The sequence below is a fragment of the Rhincodon typus genome, chromosome 5 (assembly GCF_021869965.1).
Source record: "Rhincodon typus isolate 14 chromosome 5, sRhiTyp1.1, whole genome shotgun sequence".
NCBI classification, from domain to species: domain Eukaryota; kingdom Metazoa; phylum Chordata; class Chondrichthyes; order Orectolobiformes; family Rhincodontidae; genus Rhincodon; species Rhincodon typus.
The window spans coordinates 91,938,574-91,963,071 of NC_063336.1; the positions used below are offsets into that span (position 1 = coordinate 91,938,574).

Genomic DNA, 24,498 nt, shown 5'->3' on the forward strand with positions numbered 1-24,498 from the left:
GCTGCCAGACCTGCTGAGCTTTTCCAGCACTTTTGTTTTTGTTCCTGGATTCTAAGGATTCATACTCAAATAGGGTTTAGACATTTGTTACAAGTTGAAACTAACTAAAATCAACACTAATGAAATGCACTTTAATCCAGAACTGCATCAACTGAAAAAATTAAGGAGCAACTTTATCATAAGTACCCCTTGACAGAGAATTTGTTGCAGCACATTTTAAACATACAACCCGCCATTGGCACTGAATGCACATCTGAAACAAAAGGCCTAAAGGCAGCTTGAAATTCAGCCCTGGGACTCATTTACATTACTTTGACAAGCTGCGAGTACCTGTTGTGCCTCCACTGACAGCTTGCCCATATCAATTAGATGAATGTTTCGGGCCTAGACCCTTCATCAGAAAAGGGGGAGGGGAAGGGGGTTCTGAAATAAATAGGGAGAGAGTGGGAGGCGGATAGAAGATGGATAGAGGAGAAGATAGGTGGAGAGGAAACAAACAGTTCGAAGAGGCGGGGATGGGGCCAGTAAAGGTGAGTGTAGGTGGGGAGTTAGGGAGGGGATAGGTCAGTCCAGGGAGGACGGACAGGTCAAGGGGGCGGGATGAGGTTGGTCGGTAGGAGATAGGGGTGCGGCTTGAGATGGGAGGAGGGGATAGGTGGGAGGAAGGACAGGTTAGGGAGGCGGGGATGAGCTGGGCTGGTTTTGGGATGCTGTAGGAGGAGGGGAGATTTTGAAGCTTGTGAAATCCACATTGATACCATTGGGCTGCACGGTTCCCAAGCGGAATATGAGTTGCTGTTCCTGCAACCTTCGGGTGGCATCGTTGTGGCACTGACCAACCTCATCCCGCCCCCTTGACCTGTCCGTCCTCCCTAGACTGACCTATCCCCTCCCTAACTCCCCACCTACACTCACCTTTACTGGCCCCATCCCCGCCTCTTCGACCTGTTTGTTTCCTCTCCACCTATCAACTCCTCTATCCATCTTCTATCCGCCTCCCACTCTCTCCCTATTTATTTCAGAACCCCCTTCCCCTCCCCCTTTTCTGATGAAGGGTCTAGGCCCGAAACGTCAGTCTTTCTGCTCCTATGATGCTGCTTGGCCTGCTGTGTTCATCAGCCCTGCACTTGGTTGTCTCGGATTCTCCAGCATCTGCAGTTCCTACTATCTCTGATTCAATTAGATGAATGTCAAGCTTGTTGGGTACTTTGGGGCCAATTTCAAGTACTGTGGGGGTGTACTCATGGTATCGCTATGACTTCCTTTTTAAAGATGTATCAGAGATAGTAGGAACTGCAGATGCTGGAAAATCTGAGATAACAAGATGCAGAGCTAGATGAACACAGTAGACCAAGCAGCATCATAGGAGCAGGATCCTATGATTCTGCTTGGCCTGCTGTGTTCATCCAGCTCTACATCTTGTTATCTCCTTTTTAAAGATGTTTGTTTTTCTAATAAAAAAAGGTCTGGATTTCACAGTCAACAGCCAAGTGATGATGCTCGACACTGTCATTGAACTCAGAACTCTCGGATTTCCCCTTTCCTGGTGTCAATTTGAATCTGGCACCAAATTAAGGGGATCTTCCAGCATTCAAAAGGGGTAGTCAGCTCTTTGCATGGACGAGTTTTCATGAACAACGAACCAACAATTAAACATCATTAAATACATAGGAACAAAATTGAAACATCAATAGACCCTTCCATCCCTTCAACCTGCTCCACCTTTCAACTATACAATGGCTGATCCACCTCAATGCCATTTTCTGCATTAGCCTCAAATCCCTTTGAGATCCAGCAATCTATCAATTTTTCACCAGTGACTGAGCTTCTATTGCAGTGAATCCCAAATATTACCAACTTCTGAGTGAAGACATACCTCTTCTTTTTCAGTTCTAAGAAGCCTATCTCTTGTTTTTACACTGTTCCCTTTCCATGGCAAGTATGCATTCCTTAGTGAAGGTGACCAAACATAGGGTCTATATAATTGCAGCCAAATATCTTTACTCTTGTACTCCAGCTTTCTTGCAATAAAGGCCATCATGTTATTTGCCTTCCCAATTGCTTGTTGTTCCTGTATGTTCGCTTTGAGTGACTCATGAACGAGAACATTGAGTTTCCTTTGGACATCAATGCCTACCAAAGTCGATAGCTCCACCTTTTCCCACATTGTATTCCATCTGTCATGTTCTTGCCCACTCACTCAGCCTGTCTAAACCTTCTTAAAGTCTCTTCCCATCCTTCACAACTCCCATTCCCTCCTGGTTTTGTATCATCAACAAACTTAGAAATATCACATTTGGTCGCCTTCAGCCAAGTGATTGACATGGACTGTGAACGGTTAGAGTGGACCAAAGATAGGATGGTAAAAATAGAAAGGAGCCAATAACTATATGTCAGTATGCACCTTCATTTCTCAACTCTGCTGATTTTCCCATGGATGGGAAGAAATAAGTTGGTTGATGGGGTTTCTCAAGATTTCTCAAGGCTTTCCTGGGATCTGACAGGATCTGACATCGGAAATCTCTGAAGCAGTCCAAATTCAACGGAGCTTTAACAAGGCTCACAGGGCTGAAACTGTTTTGTTTGAAAGAAAGAAAAGTACAATTTTGCCAAGGAACGTCTCAATACCCTATTAGATGTCCCAGCTCTCCATTTATTCCACCAAGATGATGAAGATGATCTTGTCCTTTATAAGGCCACACTCAGAACATGGCTCACTTCCCTGGTTTCCCAGCTCCATTCCAATCTTCTGGCCATTAATTAGTTGGTACATCAGTCTCTGGGGTCACTAAGACTGTGGCCCTTTGAAGATCCCACCTCCTCTTCAAATGGGAAACCCAGTCCCACAACAGCTAAGATACAAATGATTGTTTCCAAGTTGCCACATCATACCCAAGTGAGACACTAATAGTCATAGGTCAGCTCCTATATTCAGGTTCCCTTCTAAAGTTTTGCCATTAAATCCAAAAGACCACCTTCAGTAAGTGTGACACACTCATATTTGTGGTAAACATTGACCAAACTCCCTTCTATTTGCATTGAGGAAAATGATGAGATATGTAACAGCAACCATGCTACCGACCTACCCAGCAGTCTTCCCTAGATGTGTACAAAGTTTGAAAGAACATTCCCAGTAGCACGCCCTTTCTGTGCAATGTATTTATGATGACATGTTCCATGGGGCAGATGTTCTTACTTGCTCTGTGCAGAGGTATTGGAAATATCTGACAAAACAGTCTTGTGAATTGAAATTTACTGTGTGTGACATGCTCAACGGGCTCCTTTTGTTTGTCAAAAAGAAAGAGGGAAATAAAATACATACATGTAAGTAATGAAGTACTCTGAGAAAAATGTTATTATTCGTCCCCTTTGTTATCATACACCCTCAGGGATTCTGCTTGTTTTTCATTTTCACAGAATTGAATCAAGTGACTCTGGCATCCCCTAGATTTAGATATGTATCAAACCGGCATGTGGAGAGTAAGTGCTAATGCACTGCCCCTCAAGAGACTGATTTCTGTGTTGTTTTCAAAAGTGCTCTATGTCACTAAATAAATATTAAAGAATGCAGCAATGTACAACTGTAGATTCATCTTATTTGCGAAAAACCATTTAAAGGCATCTTTGTTCTGTATCTGGTATTATTATACTCAGCCCAGGCAAATGAATTTTGGGAACAAAAACAGGAATCGCTGGAAAAGCTCAGCAGGTCTGGCAGCATCTGTGGAGAGAAATCAGAGTTAACGTTTTAGGTCGAGTCACCCTTCCTCAGAACTGGCAATGCCTGTATGAATTTCAGTGCTGATAAGGATCTTGGAAAAGTTAAGTGCTTCAATCACCTACATTAATATTCCTCAACTTGATGGCAATAGAAAGATGGATTGGGGAAGCTAATGGTTCACACACAAATTTGGATAGAGATATTGTGGCAATATATAAAAAAGGGAGAAAAGGACAGAAAGGGAGGACTGTTTGGAATGTTTGCATGTCTTATTTGCAGTGGAAAGAAGTCATTAGAGTTATTTAAGAAACGGACGATAAGTTCATGCACTGCTTCTGAACCAAATACACTTTAAATTAGTGAACATAAACTACAATATGTTACATTTTAGAGCTGCATACTTTTATAGCTTTTGTCATTAGATTACCAAATACTTTCTTACATTAAAACAATGATGACATTTCAAAAGTACTGGAAGTGGCCTTAAAATACATTGAAATACATGACAAATGCAAATCTTTTCTTTCCATAATGATTTTACTGTATTTGGATTTTGTCATGGTCCCAGCTGATGATACTCCTGGACAATTCCAAGTCTAGCATGGAAACCGGCTTGACAGATCATTTTTTTAAAGTTCTCCCCATTTTCTTTACTCTGAACTGTGCAGTTTTTTTCACATGAATGACCACAAAATTGAGAGCTTAGAATTTCTCAGTTTCAAATAACCTGCAGATTTCTAAACAAATCCTTATGGTCAGGAAACTGAACAAACTAAACTTCTGCTGAGGTAATTTATTATGCAAAGTCTCTGCCTCCACAGCAAGAAAAGAAATTGTGAATATTTAAGGCTGAGATAGCCAGATTCTTGATCAGTAAGGGAATCAAGGGTTTTAGGATAGGGCAGGAAAATAGACGTGAAGAACATTGGATCAGTGATGATCCTATTGAATGGCAGAACAAGCTTAAGGGACCAAACCTCTTACTTCTGTTCTTATTTTGTATGTTTTTATTTCCTGAATTGCTCTGAAAAACTCTTTTCTAGGAGAAAAATTTATTTGCTTCTGACCCCAGTCATGTCTACTCCAAACTGCCCTAAAAATCTTTTGATCTCTGGCTTTTCAAAAGAAAGACAATCCTTGCTTATTCTGAACTCAAAACAAACTAATGACACTTTTACATGAACACTTCACATATATCAACAGCCATTCATTTTCTGAGCAATGCTTGATTAGTTCATAAATCCAGAAGGGCTGTCTGACCTTGTATTTTTTTTGGAAAAAGTAAAATCGATCACCAAAGTAACCAGGGAAGAGAAAGAAAACTTGTGAATGATACATAATGGTGCAATTTATCTATTTTCTTCAAAATAGAGCTTCAGTATATTCAACACATTAATTTCCAAATATTACTGTGCTTTTTTTTAAAAACTGTTTAGCCCCAGGAACCAACATCCTACTGTCATTAATTTGAAATCCAAACTCTTAAAAATTATACAAATGATGTCTCAATCCAGTCAGTTAAAGCATTTGGAGTGATGCAATTGACAATTTTCTCTTTTCTCTTTTCTCTCAATCTGTCCCAGGGAAATGCACTGATAAGTCAGATGCTGTTTTTTTTCCCCTCAAAAGCACAGGTTTCAAAGCAGCTTGAGTATCAGAGATATCTCATCCTATAACTGCATCTTGTGCTGTGTGTTTAGTGTAAATCTCATTAATGCTGATTGACCTGTTTGCTAATTAATTTAGCCTCTTGAAAGGGTAGGGAATGTAGTTTAACAAACAGGTTAATCCGATTAGAAACTGCTACCAGCACCAAAGGTGGGTTTCTTACCGAACTAAAGCAATGCTGTTGTAGTAAAAGCAAAACCCATGTTTTATTCAGGAAACAAAGAACACAAGGGTCGAGAGCAGCATGCGCATTGGGATAGATCTTTGTATTCACAATCTCAGCAATAATTTGGCTAAAAGGTTTATCTGCCTTTGGTTAAAAAAAATCTGATTCTCATTCTTTGATTTGTAGTAGAATTATAATGAGGCAGATTATCCATAAAATGTCATTAAACAAGTTATTATCTAGGCAATGAAGTTGAAAATGTGCCCTTGGTGTATCCTGTGATATCAGGGGAATTCACAAATAGTTCCTCCTTACTTTTATTAGGTCCAAAAGAATAACTGCTTCAAATTACTAAATGCCAAACCATCAGGTGATCATATTAACAGTTTTTTTTCACTGTTTTGAATAACTGATCTCATAAGATTCAAAGTCAATAGAATTTCTTTTTGGGTCTACTGTATAATTGCAATTCTGAATATGGAAGTAACCTCTGTTTCAATCTTTTCAGAAAAAAAGTTGAAATAATCTCTGCCACAGGGTAGGCAAGCTAAGTTATAGAGGCTGAGCGCAAGATTCACAGGCTGTGATCACGAATCCTAACCAAAACACTTCAACGCAATTGCATCACAGCCAATTTCTTAGATGTCAGCTAATTGGTTGATCACAGCATTGCAATGCAGCTTTGCTGAAACTGGATTTGCAATTTGACAAGTGGTACAAAAAGGCATCCTGGTATTAATATTGATGTATATTTGTGCCTACAGCTGACAATTTTCTGACTGTTATTCAGAGCTGGATGTGTTTGGCTCCTAACTATTCACAAATAGTGCAGATGGTGCAAGGGACGGTTTCAAGTTCCTGGGATATTGGGACTGATTCTAGGGGAGGTGGAACAGTACAAGCTGGATGAGTTATACCTTGGCAGGACTGGAATTGATGTCCTAAGGGGAGTATTTGCTAGTATGGCTGGTAGGGCTAAATTGAAATGACAGGGGAATAGGTGAAGAGGGAATCAAGGGGGAAAAGACAAAAGACAGAATCAGCAGAGAATTCAAGCCAAAGTACAAAATAATGCGAAGAAATTAAAAAAGTGCTAAGACGTCAAAACTCAAGGCACTGTGTCTTAATGCATGGAGCATTTGCAATAAAGTGGATGAAGTTGTCAGACAAAGATACAAACCGATTATAGAGACACAGCTGTAGGGTGACTAGGGATGGGGATTGAATATTCAACTGGTTTTTTAGGAAGGGGAGACAAAAATGAAAAGGAGGTTAGGCAGCATAGCTGGTTAAAGATGGGATTGATACAACAATGAGGAAAGATATTAGCGACAGTTAAGTGGAATCTGCAGTAAAACTAGGATGAATATGGAGTCAGGAAGCTAGAGAGGACAGAGAGAAGGAGGGAGACATAGATAAATAAATGCTGAGTAGGATACTAATGGGAAGTATAAATAGTTACAAAATTGCTGGGAGCAATTCAGACAAAACAGGACCTAGGTTGGGGTGGAGGATATTAGACATGGGGGAAGGTGTTCACATTCTGAAATTGTTAAACTCAATATTGAGTCTTGAGGGTGATAAAAGTAACAAAGCAGAAGATGAGGTGTTGTTCCTCCAGCTTAAATTGAGCCTTGCTGGAAGACTGCAGCAGGCCTGAGACAGAAATGTTGGCATGAGAATACGTTGGTGTGTTGAGGTAGCAGGCAACGAGAAACTTGGGTCACTTTTGCAGACATAGTGTAGGTGTTTGGCAAATTGGTCACCCAACCTGTGTTTCGCCTCCCCAGTGTAGAGTAGATCACATTGTGAAAATCGAAAAAGTAGACCAGATTGCATGTGTTGCATCTAGACTAGATTGAGTGAATTGCAGGTAAATCACTGCTCCACCTGGAAGGTATGTCTGGGGCCTTGGATAGTGAGGAGGCGGTAAAAGGGCAAAGGTTGCATCTCCCACAATTGCATGGAAAGGTGCTATGAGATGTGGAGGTGGAGTGAGCCAGGCTGTCCTGGAGGGAATGGTCCCTGCTGAATGCCAACAAGGAAGGGGAATATGTGTCTGCCGGTGACATCTTCAACAGGTGGCAGAAATGGTGACATGATTCTGTGCATATGGAGGTTGGTGGGGTTGAAAGTGAGGTCCAGAGGGACCCTAGCAGTGTTGTGGGTGGGACTGGAGGGGAGTGAAGGGGTGAGGGCAGAAGTTGGGAATTTTCATCAGGAGTCCGGTGAAAAACAACAAACTAGGGTCTTGTCAGCCCATGGTTTCATCAGTTTGTTCAGTACCACTTCTCAAGATTTAGATGCACTTTTCTTTCAGACTGAATGGGAGATTCATTTTTCTTATGGTCACTATTATCTTGGAGAGCCTTTACTTGGAGGTCTGAAATTAGTCCGATCACAATGTGGAATATTAAGTCTAGAATAACCTATCCTCCAGTTGGTTCCAGAACATGCAGCTCCCAGACTCTCTAAAAAGCATTTTATGAATTCCTTTCGCAGGTTACCATTGCAAATCTTTCCAGTTTATATATAGAATATTGACATACTTTTATTACAAACACACCCAGTATTTCTTCTTGCGTTCCTTGTTCAATGTTTACCCAAACAGGTTCGACATCCTGACCTGCTGAACCAAACCCAGTCTCTAACCAATGCACTAATGCCATCCTTATTTAACAATGCTGCTCCTCCACTTTTACCTAACTTTCTATTTTTCTTGAATGTCATACACCCCTCATGGCTTGCACATGCTGGTATCTGTGATCTTTATTTTATTCATTATTGGTATGAGGGCATCACTGGCCAGGCAGCATTTATTGCCCATCCCTCATCACCTAAAAAAAAAATTGTAAATACTTGCTGAAAGACATCCTTACTTTTTTTGCAGAACAAGGTGGCACACAATCAAAGGAAAGGGAACTCACATGCCTAGCAGTCCCAACCATGAGGAAGAACAGCTCTGAAAGAACTAAAAATGGTGATCTTCCTTGCACCTAATCTTCCTCGTTCAAAGCCCAGCTCCTCCTAATCCACACACTCGTTTCATTTTCAAACTGATGATGCAAACAGAAACCTCATGCCTTCCTCTCCTGATGGATATTTGAGAAATGGTGGTGTGAAGGAAGACATCACTAAGATTAGTGTACAGAACCCCAAACAGTAGCCAACCCCAAACCACCTCCTCTCCTACTCAAATCCAAACATATTCAAGCCTCTATTGCCAAATCATAACTTGCTCCAAGTTCTGTTCACATATCCTTATGTTCATTAACCCACGTCGACTCAATTTTTTAATTCCAACACTGCAGTATAAATCTATCTTTGGCCATACCTCTTCCTATCTCTGTAATCTCCTCTTGCATCACAACCCTTCCAGATACTTGCACTTCTCCAATTCTGGCCTGTTACAGATCTCTGACTAATATTGATCCACAACTTTTGGCACTGCCCTCTCTCTCTCAATCTGTAAGGTCCTCCTTAGCACCTACCTCTTGGTTTAGGCTCCACTCTTAATAACTGTATGGGTCACAATATTAAACTGCAGCATTTTAAACTTCTTTGAAACACTTTAGGATATCCTAACATACTTAAAGTTACTGTAGAAATGAAAGTGCTTGTGTTCTAAGACAACAATGACGTTTTGAAAATACTGTCACAAAAAGTAACAACAAACCCTGAATGTCAATCTATTTATAGCTTGCTAAAGCAAGAATACTATTTAATATTTAATAACTATTGTATGGGGGGTTTTGCTGGAGGTAAGGTTTCTTTACATGAGCCGTAGAAAGATCAGAAATGCTTTCACAATTTTGTGACATCTAGCCCACAGGTTAAAACATCCATGTCTTGCATGTGACACAACAACACATCTGTAAAGGACTAAATATTCAGTACCAACCGCTGAACAAGACAACAGAATGTAAACCTTGCATTTACATGGTGAATTCACTTACTTGTGTATGTTAGCTCAAATCCATGGCTGGTCCCTGTTCCATTTGTGTTAAACTCCAACCACATATGGTTTGATGTGCTATTTAACACAACTCCTAGCAATTCAGATTCAGTAAAGACTCCGAGGGAACGATATGTGTTGTCTCTTCCATCATACACCTAAAATCGGAGGAAACAGAAGTTTGCAGTTGTTAACAGTATGTTAACTATTAGTAAGCTACACCAGTGAAGGGCATTACTAAATTAAGTACAGCGCATAAAAGAGATTTTTGGGATTTGTGGGTAACAGGAAGCAGACGAGAGGTATTAATTTCCAGTTTTAGCTATTTTAACATTTCCCTGTTCAGATTTGTTGATTCAAATTTGGGACTTGAACCTAACTCTTCTGGCCTAGACGTAGGGAGACAACCACTGCATCACGAGTCCCTGTCCAATTTCTAGTTTTATTTTACTGGTTTGGGATGAGTTAATATTGAAGATGTTAAATATATATATTGTCATGACTCACTGGGGTTCTACACTGGGAATCAAGCCTCAGTACTTACAAAGGCCATAATTTGTAGGAGCAAAGGTAAGCCATTGTATCTGTTCTGCCTTTCTGTCAGCTCATGGCTGATCTGATTACTCTCTACTCTGCTTTATTCACTATTCCCACAACTTTGATTCTCTTAATGATTAAAAAATATCTATTTCAGCTTTGAATATATTCAATAGCCTCGTTCAACAAATCTCTGTGGCAAAGAATTCCACAGATTTACTGCCCTCTAAGAGAAAACAAAATCCTCCTTTTTTCTTGCCCTAAATGGGTAACTTCTTATTCTGAGATTCTTTCCTCTGGTCCTAGATTTTCCCACATGGGGAACTAACCAGTCAGTATCTATCATTATAAGATAACAAGGTGTGGAGCTGGATGAACACAGCAAGCCAGGCAGCATCAGAGCAGCAGGAAAGCTGATGTTTCGGGTCAGAAATGGGGTATCTACCATGTCAAGTTCTCGAAGAATCTTATATCTTTCAATAAGATCACCACTCACTCTTTTCAATTCCAGTGAGTACAGGCCCAAAGTATTTAACCACTCATAAGAAAAATCTGTCCATACTCAGGATCTCATATTCATGAACCTTCTTAAGACTGCCGACAACCTTTCATCAGATAAGGGGGCCAAAATTGTTCACAGTGTTCATGTATATCTAAAAATCCTTTGTGTAGTTTAAGCAAGATTTCTCTATTTTTATACTCAATTTCCTTTGAAATAAAGGCCATCAGTCCATTTGGCTTCCTTATTACTTACTGGAACGGACGCTAGCTTTATGTGATTCATGCTGTAGGACCCACCAGTCCTCTGCTGCAACTTTTTTGTGGTCTTTCTCCGTTTTAAATAATGTTCAGCTTTTCTATTCTTCTTGCCAATGTTCAAACATGTCATTTTCCCATGCTATATTCCACTGGCCAATTTTTCTATCCATTCACTTAACCTATCCATGTCGCTCTGTAGGCTCCTTGTTTTATCTTCACTGTTTTCTTTCCCACCTATTTTTGTGTCATTGCAAATTTGATGACAGTACAATCGTTTTCATCATCCAAGTCATTAATATAAATTGTATATATAAACTGTATATTATAAACTGAACCCTTTGCCACCCTGAATTTACCTCCTTTATCCAAAACACTTGGTCTTCTGTTAGTTACCTATTTCTCTATTCATGGTAATATACTACACCAATACATCTTATTAAGTAGTCTTATGTTCAATACCTTTTTGAATGCCTTTTCAAAATCCAAATATATTGCATTGACTGGTTGACCTTCAGGTACTCTGCTTTTTACCTTCTCAAGGAATTGTAATTAATTTGTCAGATATCTTTTCCCCATCATTAAGTAACACTGACTCTGCTGTGTATCTAAATGCTCGCTATTACATGCTTTTATAATAGACTCCAACATTTCTCAATGACAGAAGTTAAGCTAACTGACCTCTAGTTACCTATGTGAAAGTATCCAAAATCCCCTTTTACTGGATTGACAAACTCAGTTTAAAAGGGTGCACTCATATGATTTCTGTACTTAAACAAAAGAAAAACATTTATTGCAAACTGATTAGTTTGAATCTATGGGAGAAAAAAAAAACACAAATTGCTAACTTATAACTCTGTATAACTTCAACTTTACACCTTATTGAATTGTTGCCTTTCACAACCAGACAGACATACAAAGACAAGGCATGGATACTAAATGTGGAAAAAGCGTTAAAAAAAGAACATGAAAACAGCTTGATAGGATCAATCTGGACCACATGAGTTGACAAATTTGTTTTATTTTGGTTTCTTCTAATTCTGTTTTGCATTTTAGCAGTAGGATAAGGTTGTTTGCTTACCAATGCTGTCTTTCATTCACAGGGTGAGATTTTTGCTCTTTTAGCATCTTTGAAAGTGACTGTCCTTTGTTCATTTCAACGAGGTAATTTGTGGAAAAAGCTAAGTGTGGAGCCAGCTAGCTGTTACTAGAGTCTTTCTGGTCCCTCCACACAGGAGAGAGACACGGGGAGAGATTAGTTGATGATTTCTCTTTGAAAGCTAAGTGGTTTCCCATTGCACTGCTCCAAAACAAGCCACGGTCAGCTGGTCAGACCTAACAAATCATTGTTGCCAAGCAACTGTCTCCTCTTTCAGAACCCATCAGCTCTGTGCTGTCTGCTTTTGGGTCTCTGCTCCAGGAAAATAGTAGCAAATGACAATGTGCTCCAATAAACAAGATTTTAAAGCTGTTGACATCACTTTACGGTTTCCTTGGTTTAAAGCAGTATCTCCCTTTTTTGGTTTACACTCTAAAAGCTAAGGAAATTAAAATATGATATTCATAAAATATGTGATCTAATTATTTCTTTGTCCTGTTAAAACTCCAAATTTTATAACATGTGAAGAAAGTGAAAATGTGGAAATAACTGGTAATAATTTTAACATTGATCATGGTGTAAAATGATATAAGATTAGCTAACCCTGACACATCCTGACTAATATTCATTTCTATTAAAGTTAAAATTGTCTAAATAAGTGAGAAACTCATTTTGGTATGAAAATAATGAAGCTGGATTTAGATGAATTGGTAGCAAGAATAACAATGAAATAAAAACAACAGTTTTATACCATGATAGCCATTATTATACGGAGTAATGCCATTGCAGTTTGTGTCAAATTTTAGATTAATTTTAACTTCTGACTAACTAGTAAGCAGCCTAGCAGAATGAGTCTCTGTGAATGCTGATATTGTCAATGAAAATAAAGAAATCAGCATTTTTACTGAAAAATTATTCTGCATCAACATTTACAAGACAGGTCAGCACACCAGACATACTGAGGAAACTACAACTGAATCAGTGTCTGGAATTCAACACAATCAATTGAAGGAAAATAATAGAAATGAAGAAATGAATGGCACTAAAGAGCTGCAAATCCCCAGGACCAAATGTTTTTCAGCTTTTAAAAATGAGTGATAACATTAAACTAAAAGAAAGAACTGTGGATGCTGGAAATCTGGAACAAAAAGAGAAATTGTTGCAGAAACTCAGAAGGTCTGGCAACATATGTGATGCTGACTTTCTTCAGCAATTTCTGTTTTTGTCGTGGGTTAGAACATTTCATAAAATTTGCGCTGAGCAACGATCTTAGTTCAGACACTTCCTTTTGATGAGAGTATCAGAAGAAGTAAGAGAGGGAGAGGGAGAGAGTGTGTGTGTATGTGGTTGAGAGTGTGTGCGTGCGTGTGTGTGTGTGTGTGTGTTCACTTGACTAGACTGTCCTTCACAATGTTGTGAACAGCACACACTTTGGTCCCTCTTTCTGGCTAAGATAGAATCACAATCTGCCTCCTCACTCTTCCCCATAGTAAAGTTATGGTTCATTGATCCTCAAATAACCAGGAGAAAAAGAAACAGCCCAATATTTATTTTCATGGAATTGCTGGAAACTATGAGAATAAGGCAACTAAACAACTTGAAAACTTTCAGCCTGTTAGAGAGAACCAGCATAGATTTGCTGTCTGGCTTTACAGGACAGATGCAGGGAAGTCAAGGCTCAAACAATGGATCACAATCTCAGAGAAAGGGGTTAGCCATTTAGGACTGAGCTAAGGAGAAACTCCTTCACTCAAAATACTATGAATACTTGGAATTCCCATACCCCATGCAGATGTAGACGTCCAGTTATTTAGTATATTGAAGTCAGAGATCAATAGAGGTTTGTCAATCTTTGAACACTAAAAGAATTAATAAATAATAAGAACAGGCACCAAGTTGGAATTGAGATAGCAGATCAATAGTCATGATCTTAGTGAATTGTGAAGCAAGTACAAAGGAATGTAGACTGCCTCTGCATTCAGCAAAGGGTCAAGTATGTATCCTTTAAAAAATTCTATCCAGAATAAAGGGAAATTATAAAAATGAAATGAGATTATTGCTGTCTGTCAATGCTGCAATTTTAAATGTTGAAAATAGAACAGCATTATTCATGTATCTACAGCCTTGATATTTAGAGATCTTGTATAATCCAGATACTTCAGCTGATCCTCACAAAATTATCAATGCTGCCATCCTCATTGGCCCCCTCTTCCTATTTCCAACTATTCAGCTATGGCAGCTGCGACACCCATGTACAGTGCAGCATGGTTATGCTGCTGTTTCCTACAGGGCCAACTGACACAAAGTACAAAGAAACAGTACAGAATTAGCATGGAACAAGAAAACCTGCAACTCTTGAACTCTACAATAAAGATAACGTTCTGCTTCATAATGTGTCAAATCATAACAACTCACTGTATAAAAGTTGGTCTCTTATGTCTCAAGTTGTTTAGCCAGTTAACCTAGACTGAATTTACTGATTCTATGCTGATGACATTGTGCTTCTGAGGCAGATATCAACTCTAGAGGAAGGAAGTTGAGCATTTCAAACAACTTGGGCCTCTTGAAATGCTACTTCCAAGGCCAAATCCACAGAAGAGAGCTAAGTCATTGTCCCATCTGAATAATAATGTTGCTCAGAAACAAGGGAAGAGAAAAGCAGCAAGTGCTTCTCTAGGTGGAAATGAAATTATACCCCTGATTCATGACTAGCAGTTATTGTTAAATAAATACATTTGAATGTGTAAATGTCTCCAGAATTTTCTGAAGATGCCTGCCTTAATCCAGCAGTGCCTTATGTTCCTCACTTGGTAAGTTGCCTTTCGTAATCAACAGCTGATTATCAAAGATCAGGACATAACTCTGTAAAAGTAATAGAGGATCCGCTGTGACCCGCCCAAGGTGAATAGAAACAATAGAAATAAAAAGTAAAACTGTTTGCAAATTGTCAAATAAATGTGAAAAACTAATAAAGTGATACGATCCAACTGAATGATAATAATTGTGATATTTTCCTAGATGAGCATTTCTCAAACCTTGTGGTATGTGCCACCTCTTGCAGTATGTGGTACTGGGTAAGGGATGTTTGAGGTAGCTCACTGCTACCAATCCTTGTTTGCCCACGGTCTAGTCAGTGATTACTGGTCGAGAATACACCACTGTATGGTATCGACAGAAAAAGCTCTGTTCTTAGTTCATGTATAATTGCAGTAAGTATAACTACGTTTGGTCAGGCATAATTACGAGCATCTTAGGGAGCTTGCACAGATCTGGCTGCTCCTAACCAAGGCTTGAGTGGAGTTCCTTGTCTCCGCCCACAGAGTTTGTGCGACATCAATAGAATGGGTGGAGCCAATGTAATATGAACATAAGTCACTTCAGAACCATTATCTTTACTACAGTACCAAAAATGCGATTAACACCCCTCAGTTTGAGATCATGAATGAGATGTTTGTTTGAAACAGTCCAAGCTTCAATTCTACCAAAAATAAGAGAAATATTTTTTACTCTATACAATAACTGATTGTTCAAGTACAGATAAGAAGTGGTGAACTATGAATGTTGAGATAAAATCTATCAATGGAAACTCAGTCATTTACTTCCGAGCAGTTAGAAATACAACATTTGGATTTCATCACTTGCTGTCACCTAATATGTAAGTTTAAGTAATCCTTTGTTTCAAAACAGCTCTCCCCCAGTACAGAAGTGAAGACACACTGCACCCGAAAAATGGTTAAGAGAAAGCAAAGTACTGCGAGTACTGGAGATGGAAAATAGAAAGTGCTGCTAGACTCGAAATATTAACAGTGTTTTGCTTTCTGCAGTCCTTGGCCCAATGGTCTCCAATTGCTTCACCAACGTCTTTCCCTCCATCAAAAGGTCTTACATGGGGATGTTCGCTGATGACTATGCAATGTTCAGCACCATTTGTGATTTCTCAGATATTGAAACAATCCGTGCGCAAATGGAACAAGGTCTGGACAATGTCCAGGCTGAGGCTGACAAGTGGTGAGTAACATTCACATTACACAGGGGCCAAGCAATGACTATTTCCAGTAAGTGAGAATCAAACCATTGCTCTTTTACATTTAATAGTATCACTTTCACTGAATCCCCCACTACTAAAATCCTTGGGTTTACAATTGATTAGAAACTGAACTGGATTTGTCGTATAAGTACTGTGGCTACAAGACCAGGTCAAAGACTAGGAATCCTGTAGTGAATTACTCACCTCCTGACACCCAAAGCCTGTTCACTACCTTCAAGGCACAAGTCAGGACTATGATAGAATACTCTCCACTTGCCCAGATGACTGCAGCTCAACCAACACTCAAGATAATTGACACCATCCAGGTCAAACCAGCCTGCTTGATTAGCACCACATCCACTCCCTTCACCACCAATGCTCAGTAACAGCTGTGTGCACCATCTGCAAGATGCACTACAAAATTTCACCAAGTCTCCAAACCCATGACCAATGCCATCTAGAAGGACAAAAGCAGTAGATACATGTGAACCACCTGCAAGGTTCCCCTCCAAACCTCTCACCATCCCAGCTTGAAATATATCACTGTTCCTTCAGTGTCACTGAGTCAAATTACTGCAATTCCCTTCCTGACAGTATTGTAGATCTACCTACAGCACATGAACTGCAGCAGTTCAAGAAGGCAACTCATTACCACCTTCTGAAGGGCAACTAGGGATGGACAGTAAATGCTACCTCAGCCAGTGACACCTATATCTCATGAGTGAATTAAAAGAAAAAGATGCTGTAAGGCCTCCTGAATTTCTGCTGCGCTTGGGTTTTGTCCCAAAAAGCGTAACTTTGTCACAAATGGCATAGAGTTGCATTCTGATGAGATATTGGAATGTTCATCCCCCCACCCAGATTGTTACCCTAGAATCACTCCAAGGAAGGCTAAGTCAAGAAAGAATGTAAATTGAGAAAAGCAAAATGCAGGACATTCTCTGGATATGAAATATAGATATACCCAATGTTTCTTTTCATTTTACATGAGACTGGACAGTGAGAATCAGCAAAAAAGTTGCACAAAGTCAGTGGAATAAAACAAACCTCTGTGAACCCAGTCTTGTGATTTCTCTTCCCTAACCTAATGCAATGGAGACCCCAGCTGCCACCTTGACTAATTTGAATTAATTCACAAATGTTCAAAAATTAAACTTGAAAACTTCCTGGCTATGATTCATTGATCATATTTTTGACAGAGTTTTAGTTGATCATAGTTCAAACGGAAATAAGAACCATTTAAAGTTCAACTATCAAAATTAAAGGCGAAAACCAATGATGTATTATCTGAATTAAAGTTCTTCAATCAATAAATTCGTAGTTCAAGTCGCTTCAAATAATCCATGTGTATAATTTTACTTTCAACATATCTACCTTGTTGAAATTCTGCAGAATGAGTGAAACTATTGATTAGATTATTTTGTATAAACAAAAGAAACTACGTCTACTGAGGTCACTGTTACCTTGACAACATCGCCTTGTTGAAGTTCAAACATCCTGGCTCGAAGGCGGATTCCTTTCCCTGACTGAGTCTCTATTCTATAGATGCATTCATGATTGTTCTCATAGTTGGTCGGATAATTTGGTGACAGGAGAGTACCTTCTGTCGCTGATACAGAGGCTCCACATTCAGCTAAGTCACAAATACAAAGTGCAAGCAGTTAAAACATCTTTTAGAGTAAATGCAGAGAAAATAAAGACACAAATTACAACTCAGTTACATAATACTACATATAATTGCTGTCTGCAGCAAAAATATCCTCTAGGATTCCCACGTAAGGTCATCTACGTAAACAGCCCACACATTGGGTGTCAGTTATGTGACACAAGAGACACCAAAAGTCTAAGACTTGAACTGGAAATTGTGAACTTTTTTCCTCAGTTGTAAGCACTATTAACCATAATATTTAAAAATCACAAAAGTGAACCATTTATTCAGCTTATTAGCTGCAAGATTTGCTGAGGGTAATTATGCAGAAAACAAGATAATTTTGGAATCCTAAGAGTAATATGTGAACTTTTAAATAACTATTAAATAGGGTAGAATAGATTCATTATCAAACGTGTTTCAGCATAAAGATAGGCTTCCATGTCATCAACTGCTGCTCATGCAATGCTGTCCAATTCGTTGCTGCCATAACTTGAAATGCTGTACTTAATTTGGAGATTCCATGTTTGTGAGCAAAGCTTGTCAGTTTGTATTTTCTTGCAGTCTCTCCAAGTTATGAAATTATGTGGAAACTGCGAGAAATCTGTTAACGTAGTGAATGGGACAATATCTCCTTGGGTCACTATGTATGTGGTAGGTGAAGGTTCATTCTCTATAGGTTTTGCTGTTAGGTATGCAAAACACTGGGTGAACATTGGAATTTTTTTTATTATATGTATGCACAATCTTGTTGTATTTTTCAACAGCGTATGGCCATCATCATATCACAGTTTAGAAAGCATTCTGCTTCACTGTCATCTATCGCAAAATTATTCTTCGGCTAGATTTTGAATTCAATTTCTTTTTCACAGTTTTCTGCTAATTCTAGTTGAAACTATCCAACAACAGTTTCACACAACTCTCTAGGTTCCTGGCAAACACAGTGGCTGCAGCCAAGAATGTGGATGTGTGTCCAACACCCTAACCTTTACCAATACTGCTTTGAGTGAGCTAGCAGGTGACTTGTGTGCAAATTGGGAATGCATTTCCTTTGTAACTTTTTTCTCCACCAATGGTGGAAAAGAACTCATGCTTCTGGTTGATGGTTTCTCAGAGCAGAATTGGACAATCATAGCCACCACACTGTGGCACTAGAGTACTACACCATCTCAGCATATATAGATGGAGTTTTGAATTTTCAGTCAGAGAGCCTGAGTCCAAATCCTAGTTTCAGCTGTCCAACTCAATTTCAGCATACCGCGTGCTTCCATTCCCTGTCGATTCAGCAACAGGAAGAAAGTCAACGAAATCTTGAGAAAAGGGATCTATTGGTGGCCCATTGAGAGGTGCTGAGTTTGGAGTGAATCTCAGCATAAATCATCGCTCAATATTGATGCAGCAGAAATAGTGCACATTAGTACAATGATAGACAGCACTGCGCAAAGAGGAAAAGAAGACAGAATGTAACATTAAACAATGATCTCAGATGTTAGTATATATGGCCAACGCCATCATCTATTATTGAAAGTCATGTATCTCATGATCGTGACATTCAGTAAAGTCCGACTCCTCAAAGGTCTGGCTATTACAGTATTTTGAACAGGTACCTTATATGGAAAAAACCTTCCAACAAAAGAATCTAAAAAATAGTTATCATTGGAAAAAAATATTTCAAAAGTTATGGATAAGTATGATGTTTAGAAAATAAGTTGGCATCACATAAGGAATGAAAAAAGAAGTTGTTTATAGAATGTCAGACACACAGAGTATATCTGAAGTCAACATAGTTCCCATGTGGTGCAGCATTGTCAGGAGAGGACAAACTATCCTCCCTTTGTAGAAACCAGTGCTTTGAGATTTCAATGTCCAGCATTACACATCCAGTGAGACATTTTAATGGCTGCTGTGAAAGGGTAAGTGTGTAAGCTAAGTGAGAAGTCAGGGTGTTAGATATGCCAGGCAGGTCAGGTGCCAACTAAGCAGAATACCAGATAAGTGATAGAGCGCTTGGGTTTGGTTATAATGGGTGGTTCCAGGGCTGATGGCAGTAGCACAGCATTGAGGAGGAGAGGATGATTAAGGATGATCATGTCAGCAGAGAGTGTGGTGGAGATTGCTAAAAAGAACAGTCCTACCTGAGATGGCAGAAGTATGATTACATAGATTGCAGGGATTGACTTTGGGAGACCTCAACACTGACTCTGAATCTCACAATGCCTCATGACATCATAGGCAAGGAAACTTTTTGTTGAATAACACCTATTATCAACTGATCAATCAGTACTCTTCATTTTAAAACCAATTAGAAGAGGCATTATGGATTTCAAAGATACAGAACCAACTCTGGGTGGGGAATTTCAACATCAACCATAAACACTGACCCATTAGCACCACTGTCAACAGAGTTGACTGAGTCCTGAGAGACATGCCTTCCAGACTAGGCTGTGGCAGGTAGTAAGAGAGTCAACGTCGCTCATCTATTTGTCACAATTGCATCTGTCCTTGACAGTATTAACAGGAGTAACCATCCCCATTACTCATCCCATCTTCACACTGAGAATTTCTCCATTGGATACTTTGGCCCTCAACCATGCTGACTGTGATAGATTTAGAATAGACGTAGCCTAGTTCTGAGGTTCTATCATCAGCAGTCCGTAACATCAGGCCTTGTCATATCCCTCACTGTATCAATGCCATTAATCCAGCAGATTACCCTGCATTCCAGGGGCAGCACCAGCTGAACCTAGTAATGAGAGATCATCTTGGTGAAGCTACAAAAGCAACATGCTTTAGGGAGAGTGAACCAATCCCACAACTAATAGATCCAAAAGAAGCAGGTATGTCACATTCAGTTGTGAATGCTGGCAGAAATGTCAACAGATATCCAGAAAAGGAGTCTATACAAATATCTGCAATCTAAATGTTGGCCAAGCAAGCACATCAATGCAAAAAGTTGAGGCTTAATTATTCACAACCAACTTCAAACAGATCTGTTAAGTGCATGACCAATGTCTTCATGAGATTTCCAACATTACAGGTACCAACCTTCAGCCAATTCAATTCACTCCATCTGATATCAGTCAATGGCTGAAGGCATGGAATATGGCAAAGCTTTTAAGCCTTGAAAACAGCCTGATTTATTCCAGTGCAGCTGCAACATTGGCATCCACCTCTACAAGGTTGAAAAGTGCCCAGTCGGGTGCTGTCCACAAGAGGCAGGTTCTGTCCATCATCAGCAGTACTATCCGACAACAATACTCAGCTATAACCTGCTCACCAATCCTCAGTCTATGTTCTGCCAAGGCATTTGGTTCCAGATTTCATTACAGTCTTGGTCTTCCTTGCTCCAATCCTGGACAAAAGAAATGAATGCTGGAGGGGAAATGAGAAAGACTACCCATAATGTCAAAGCATCATTCAACTGAGTTTGTCACCGAGGAGACTGAACTAAGTTGAAATAATTGAAAATCGGGAGAAAGCTCTCCAGTGGTTGGAGTCATACCCAGTAGAAAGGACAGTGGTGTAGTTGTTGAAGATCAATCATCTCAGCCCCAGGACATCACTGCAGGAGTTTGTCAGAGTAGTGTCTTAGAATCAACTGTCATTACCTGCTTATCTATGACCTTCTCTTCATTATAAGGTTAGAGATGCTGATTGTTATCAATGGATTCTCCCCAAAATGAGAGAATCTAATCACCTCCCTTTGACATTTAATGGCATTATCAATGCTGCGTCATTTCATAGCAGCATCCTCAGGGTTATCATTGACTAGAAGCTTAGCTGGACAAGTCAGTGGCTGTGGATGCAAAGGCAGGTTAGGGTTTGGGAAATACGTGGTGAGTAATTCACCTCCTGAGTCCCCACTGCCTGTCCAACATCTAAGGCACAATTTAAGGGTGCGATAGAATATTCTCCATTTGATTGATAAGTGCAGCAGTATCATTACTCGAGGAACTCAAAATAACCCGGAAAAAAAATGGCCACCCAGTTGATGCTTCATCCACTGCTTTAAAGATGCATTTTGTCCACCAACAATAGACAGCAGCAGTAATATTTACCATCAGCAAAATGCACTTCAGCAACTCACCAAGCCTACTTTGACAGCACCTTATAAACATACAATCTCGATTACCGAGAAATACAAGGGCAGGAGACATATGGGAACACTAGGTACAAGTTCCACTCCAAGTCACACATCATCCTGACTTGGAACTGTAGCACTTGGAATCACAATATAGTTTCTTCACAGTGCTGGTTCAAATTCTAGGAATTCCTTGCAAACAATACTAATGATATTCGTGGAGCACATGACTCCAGCAGTTCAAAAGGAGGCTCACAGTCACTTTCTCTGAGACATTTGGGGGTGGTCAACAAATAACGGCTTCACCATCAGTGTTCACATCCCGTTAACAAATGAGAAAAGATGCGGTTATTGTGTATAGGTATCCATGATTTACTTCCTAGGTTTTTCTTCAGAGTGAAGAAATTATTCTACACAGAAGCTGAATTACATATAAGAAAGATGAGCCTAATCTGATCCTTTCCAAGGCAACCTGCATATAAGGGCAACATTTCCTTTGTCTTGTGTTTGGAGAAACAGTTTTCTGAAGAACAGAAACCTCAAACCACAGACACAGGCCTAAAGCCTCACAAATATTTTTGACTGAAGTTTGCATGCCAGTTTCAGCCAAGAGCAGATCAATAGGTTTTTGTTTCATGACATTGATGTAAACCAGTTCAGGAAAAATGTGAACAGTCATCTCTCACATTATGTTGCACCTGAGGCACGTTCAGGGAAATGTCTAAACAGGAAAATCTTCCTTCTCCTACACAACTTGAGTTATAGTGATCGGTATTCATCTGAATTGTTTAGACACAACACAAAAGCATTTAGCTGTTGAGAGAAATGCTCCCAAATTTGTCAGTGTCATAGGTGAGGCTACATTTTAAAAATGTGTAATTTTAGGCTCCAACCTCAAATGAAGATATTAGTGAGTGAATTGAAGAGGTTTTGAAACAGATCAACAATCACAATTCAAGCACTTAGGTCTCTGCATTATGATTCTGCTCAGAGAATTACACTTTTTCTGTAGGGAGAAAGAATATTTTGTGCTGACCGTGATGGTGATCTATCAGAAAGGCTGGAAGATGTAGGTGATATAAATAGACCTTATATCTCATACAGCAAGCACAGAATGAGGGAACACAGAATTGTCTGGTGATGCAAAGAATTATCTCTTCAGTAAAAAAAAAGATCAATTTTAGGTCAAAAATGGATGTGAAGGTTTTAAATATAGACCCAGATTTCAATGATTCAATGTGGTGGTTCTTGAAGCTGTGGAGCGGAGGAGAGCAATCCAAAGTTAGACAACGAAACACAGAGTAGATGAATATTCTTGTGTTTTGCTTCATTACATGCATGAATAGGGAAATATTCAAAGAAAGTTACTTCAGTGGTTAAACAGGTCAGGTAGAATCCATGATGGCATGGATGGTACAACCATAATGCAAAGAGTTGCTTAGTGATAATTATTCAATTTTTTTCAAAACACCTGTTTTCACATGTTTATGCTATTGTGAGTGACAACACTGAACATGTCATGTAATGTAATTTATAATAGATTTCATAAGACACACGTCTAATTTCTATATGATTGCAGGAAGCTTTGCTGAACTCAAGCCTACTCATCACTACATCGAGGTCAGAGAGATAAACCTGTGATTAACAAACACATTTTTCAGTAACCACATGCTACCAATGAAGAGAAGGTCCATATCAGTCAGTTTCAAATCTCTCTGTGATCACTTGTCCTGCTTTCAGCACAACTTGTATTTCCTAATCTGCTGAGGGCCCACCTGAGTTATATTGCAGCAGTTGCACCTTATCAAAGTTGAACTGTATCTCTGTTTATACTTCATTGCATAAAATAACTTCCATTAAGTATCCAAAAAAATCCACATATACAGGTCTTTAATTTGTATCCCCTATGTATCATCCAAGGATTGAGTATCAAGATTTCATAGTTAACCTCAATTAACTTTGATGTATTGACTTATTATGGTCAACTTTTTTCTTGAAATTTAACAATTTGACTTTTAACAAATGTCTCTAGGAGCTGTCAATGTGAAATTAAGGAATTCTTGGAATTGATTGATATTGTGAGTAATATCATGTTGTTGGGGGTCTATTTTTGTGCCTGAACTTCTTCTAGCAAAATCTCGAGTAAACTCAACTTTAGGATGCATGAAATGAAAGCATGTGACCACCTACCCACACACCTTGGAAGAGGTGCACTCCACACACGCCGTCCCCCTCCAGAACAGGTGATTTGAGTAGCACCTTCGAGTCTGTATCCAGGAAAGCAGGAAAATGTCAACGAGTCCCCCACTCCAAAGTGAAACCCAATTCTCCTGCTGAAAGCAGGGACACCAGGATCATCGCAAGGCTCCAGTTCATACTCTGCAAAGAGAATATTTCAAATCAACAAAACAAATGTATGTTGTAAAAATATGAAATATTTTTCTCATTATTTGTTGAAGCATGTGGTTATGGATGGATCCAAAAAGATAATCTCTAAAACAGACAAACAGAAATGGACATTGACGAATAATTCAAAAAGTTTGCCCTAATCTCTCCAATATTAAGTATGTCAGAATTGAAGATATACCCAATAAGAAACTAAAACTTGAGCATTCTATTCCATAGAAAGCTCACTTTGCTAAAAATAAATGCAAATTCATAATAATCACCAAATTATTTTCTCTGTTCATGCCTGTCAAGATTTCCAATCCACTCACGATACATAGCTTTGGATATTTTGTAAATTATTATGCAGAGGATTTGTGTATCAGATGATATTTTCCATAAGGTCAGTCATTTAAGTTACTTATTTTTCTTTCAATTAATCATGATAGGCACAA

General features: G+C 39.2%; 1 protein-coding gene across 1 annotated transcript in view; it reads right to left on the bottom strand.

The window, feature by feature from the left end:
- The window catches only part of LOC109928798 (CUB and sushi domain-containing protein 1-like), a 2,165,117-nt gene that overhangs the window by 428,764 nt on the left and 1,711,855 nt on the right, over positions 1-24,498 (bottom strand). The window contains exons 25-27 of the mRNA XM_048597409.1: positions 23,849-24,037; positions 17,393-17,562; positions 9,512-9,668 (exon numbers count right to left, since the gene is read on the bottom strand). Of these exons, the coding sequence (XP_048453366.1) occupies positions 9,512-9,668; positions 17,393-17,562; positions 23,849-24,037 (516 nt within the window). The remainder of the gene's footprint in view (positions 1-9,511; positions 9,669-17,392; positions 17,563-23,848; positions 24,038-24,498) is intronic.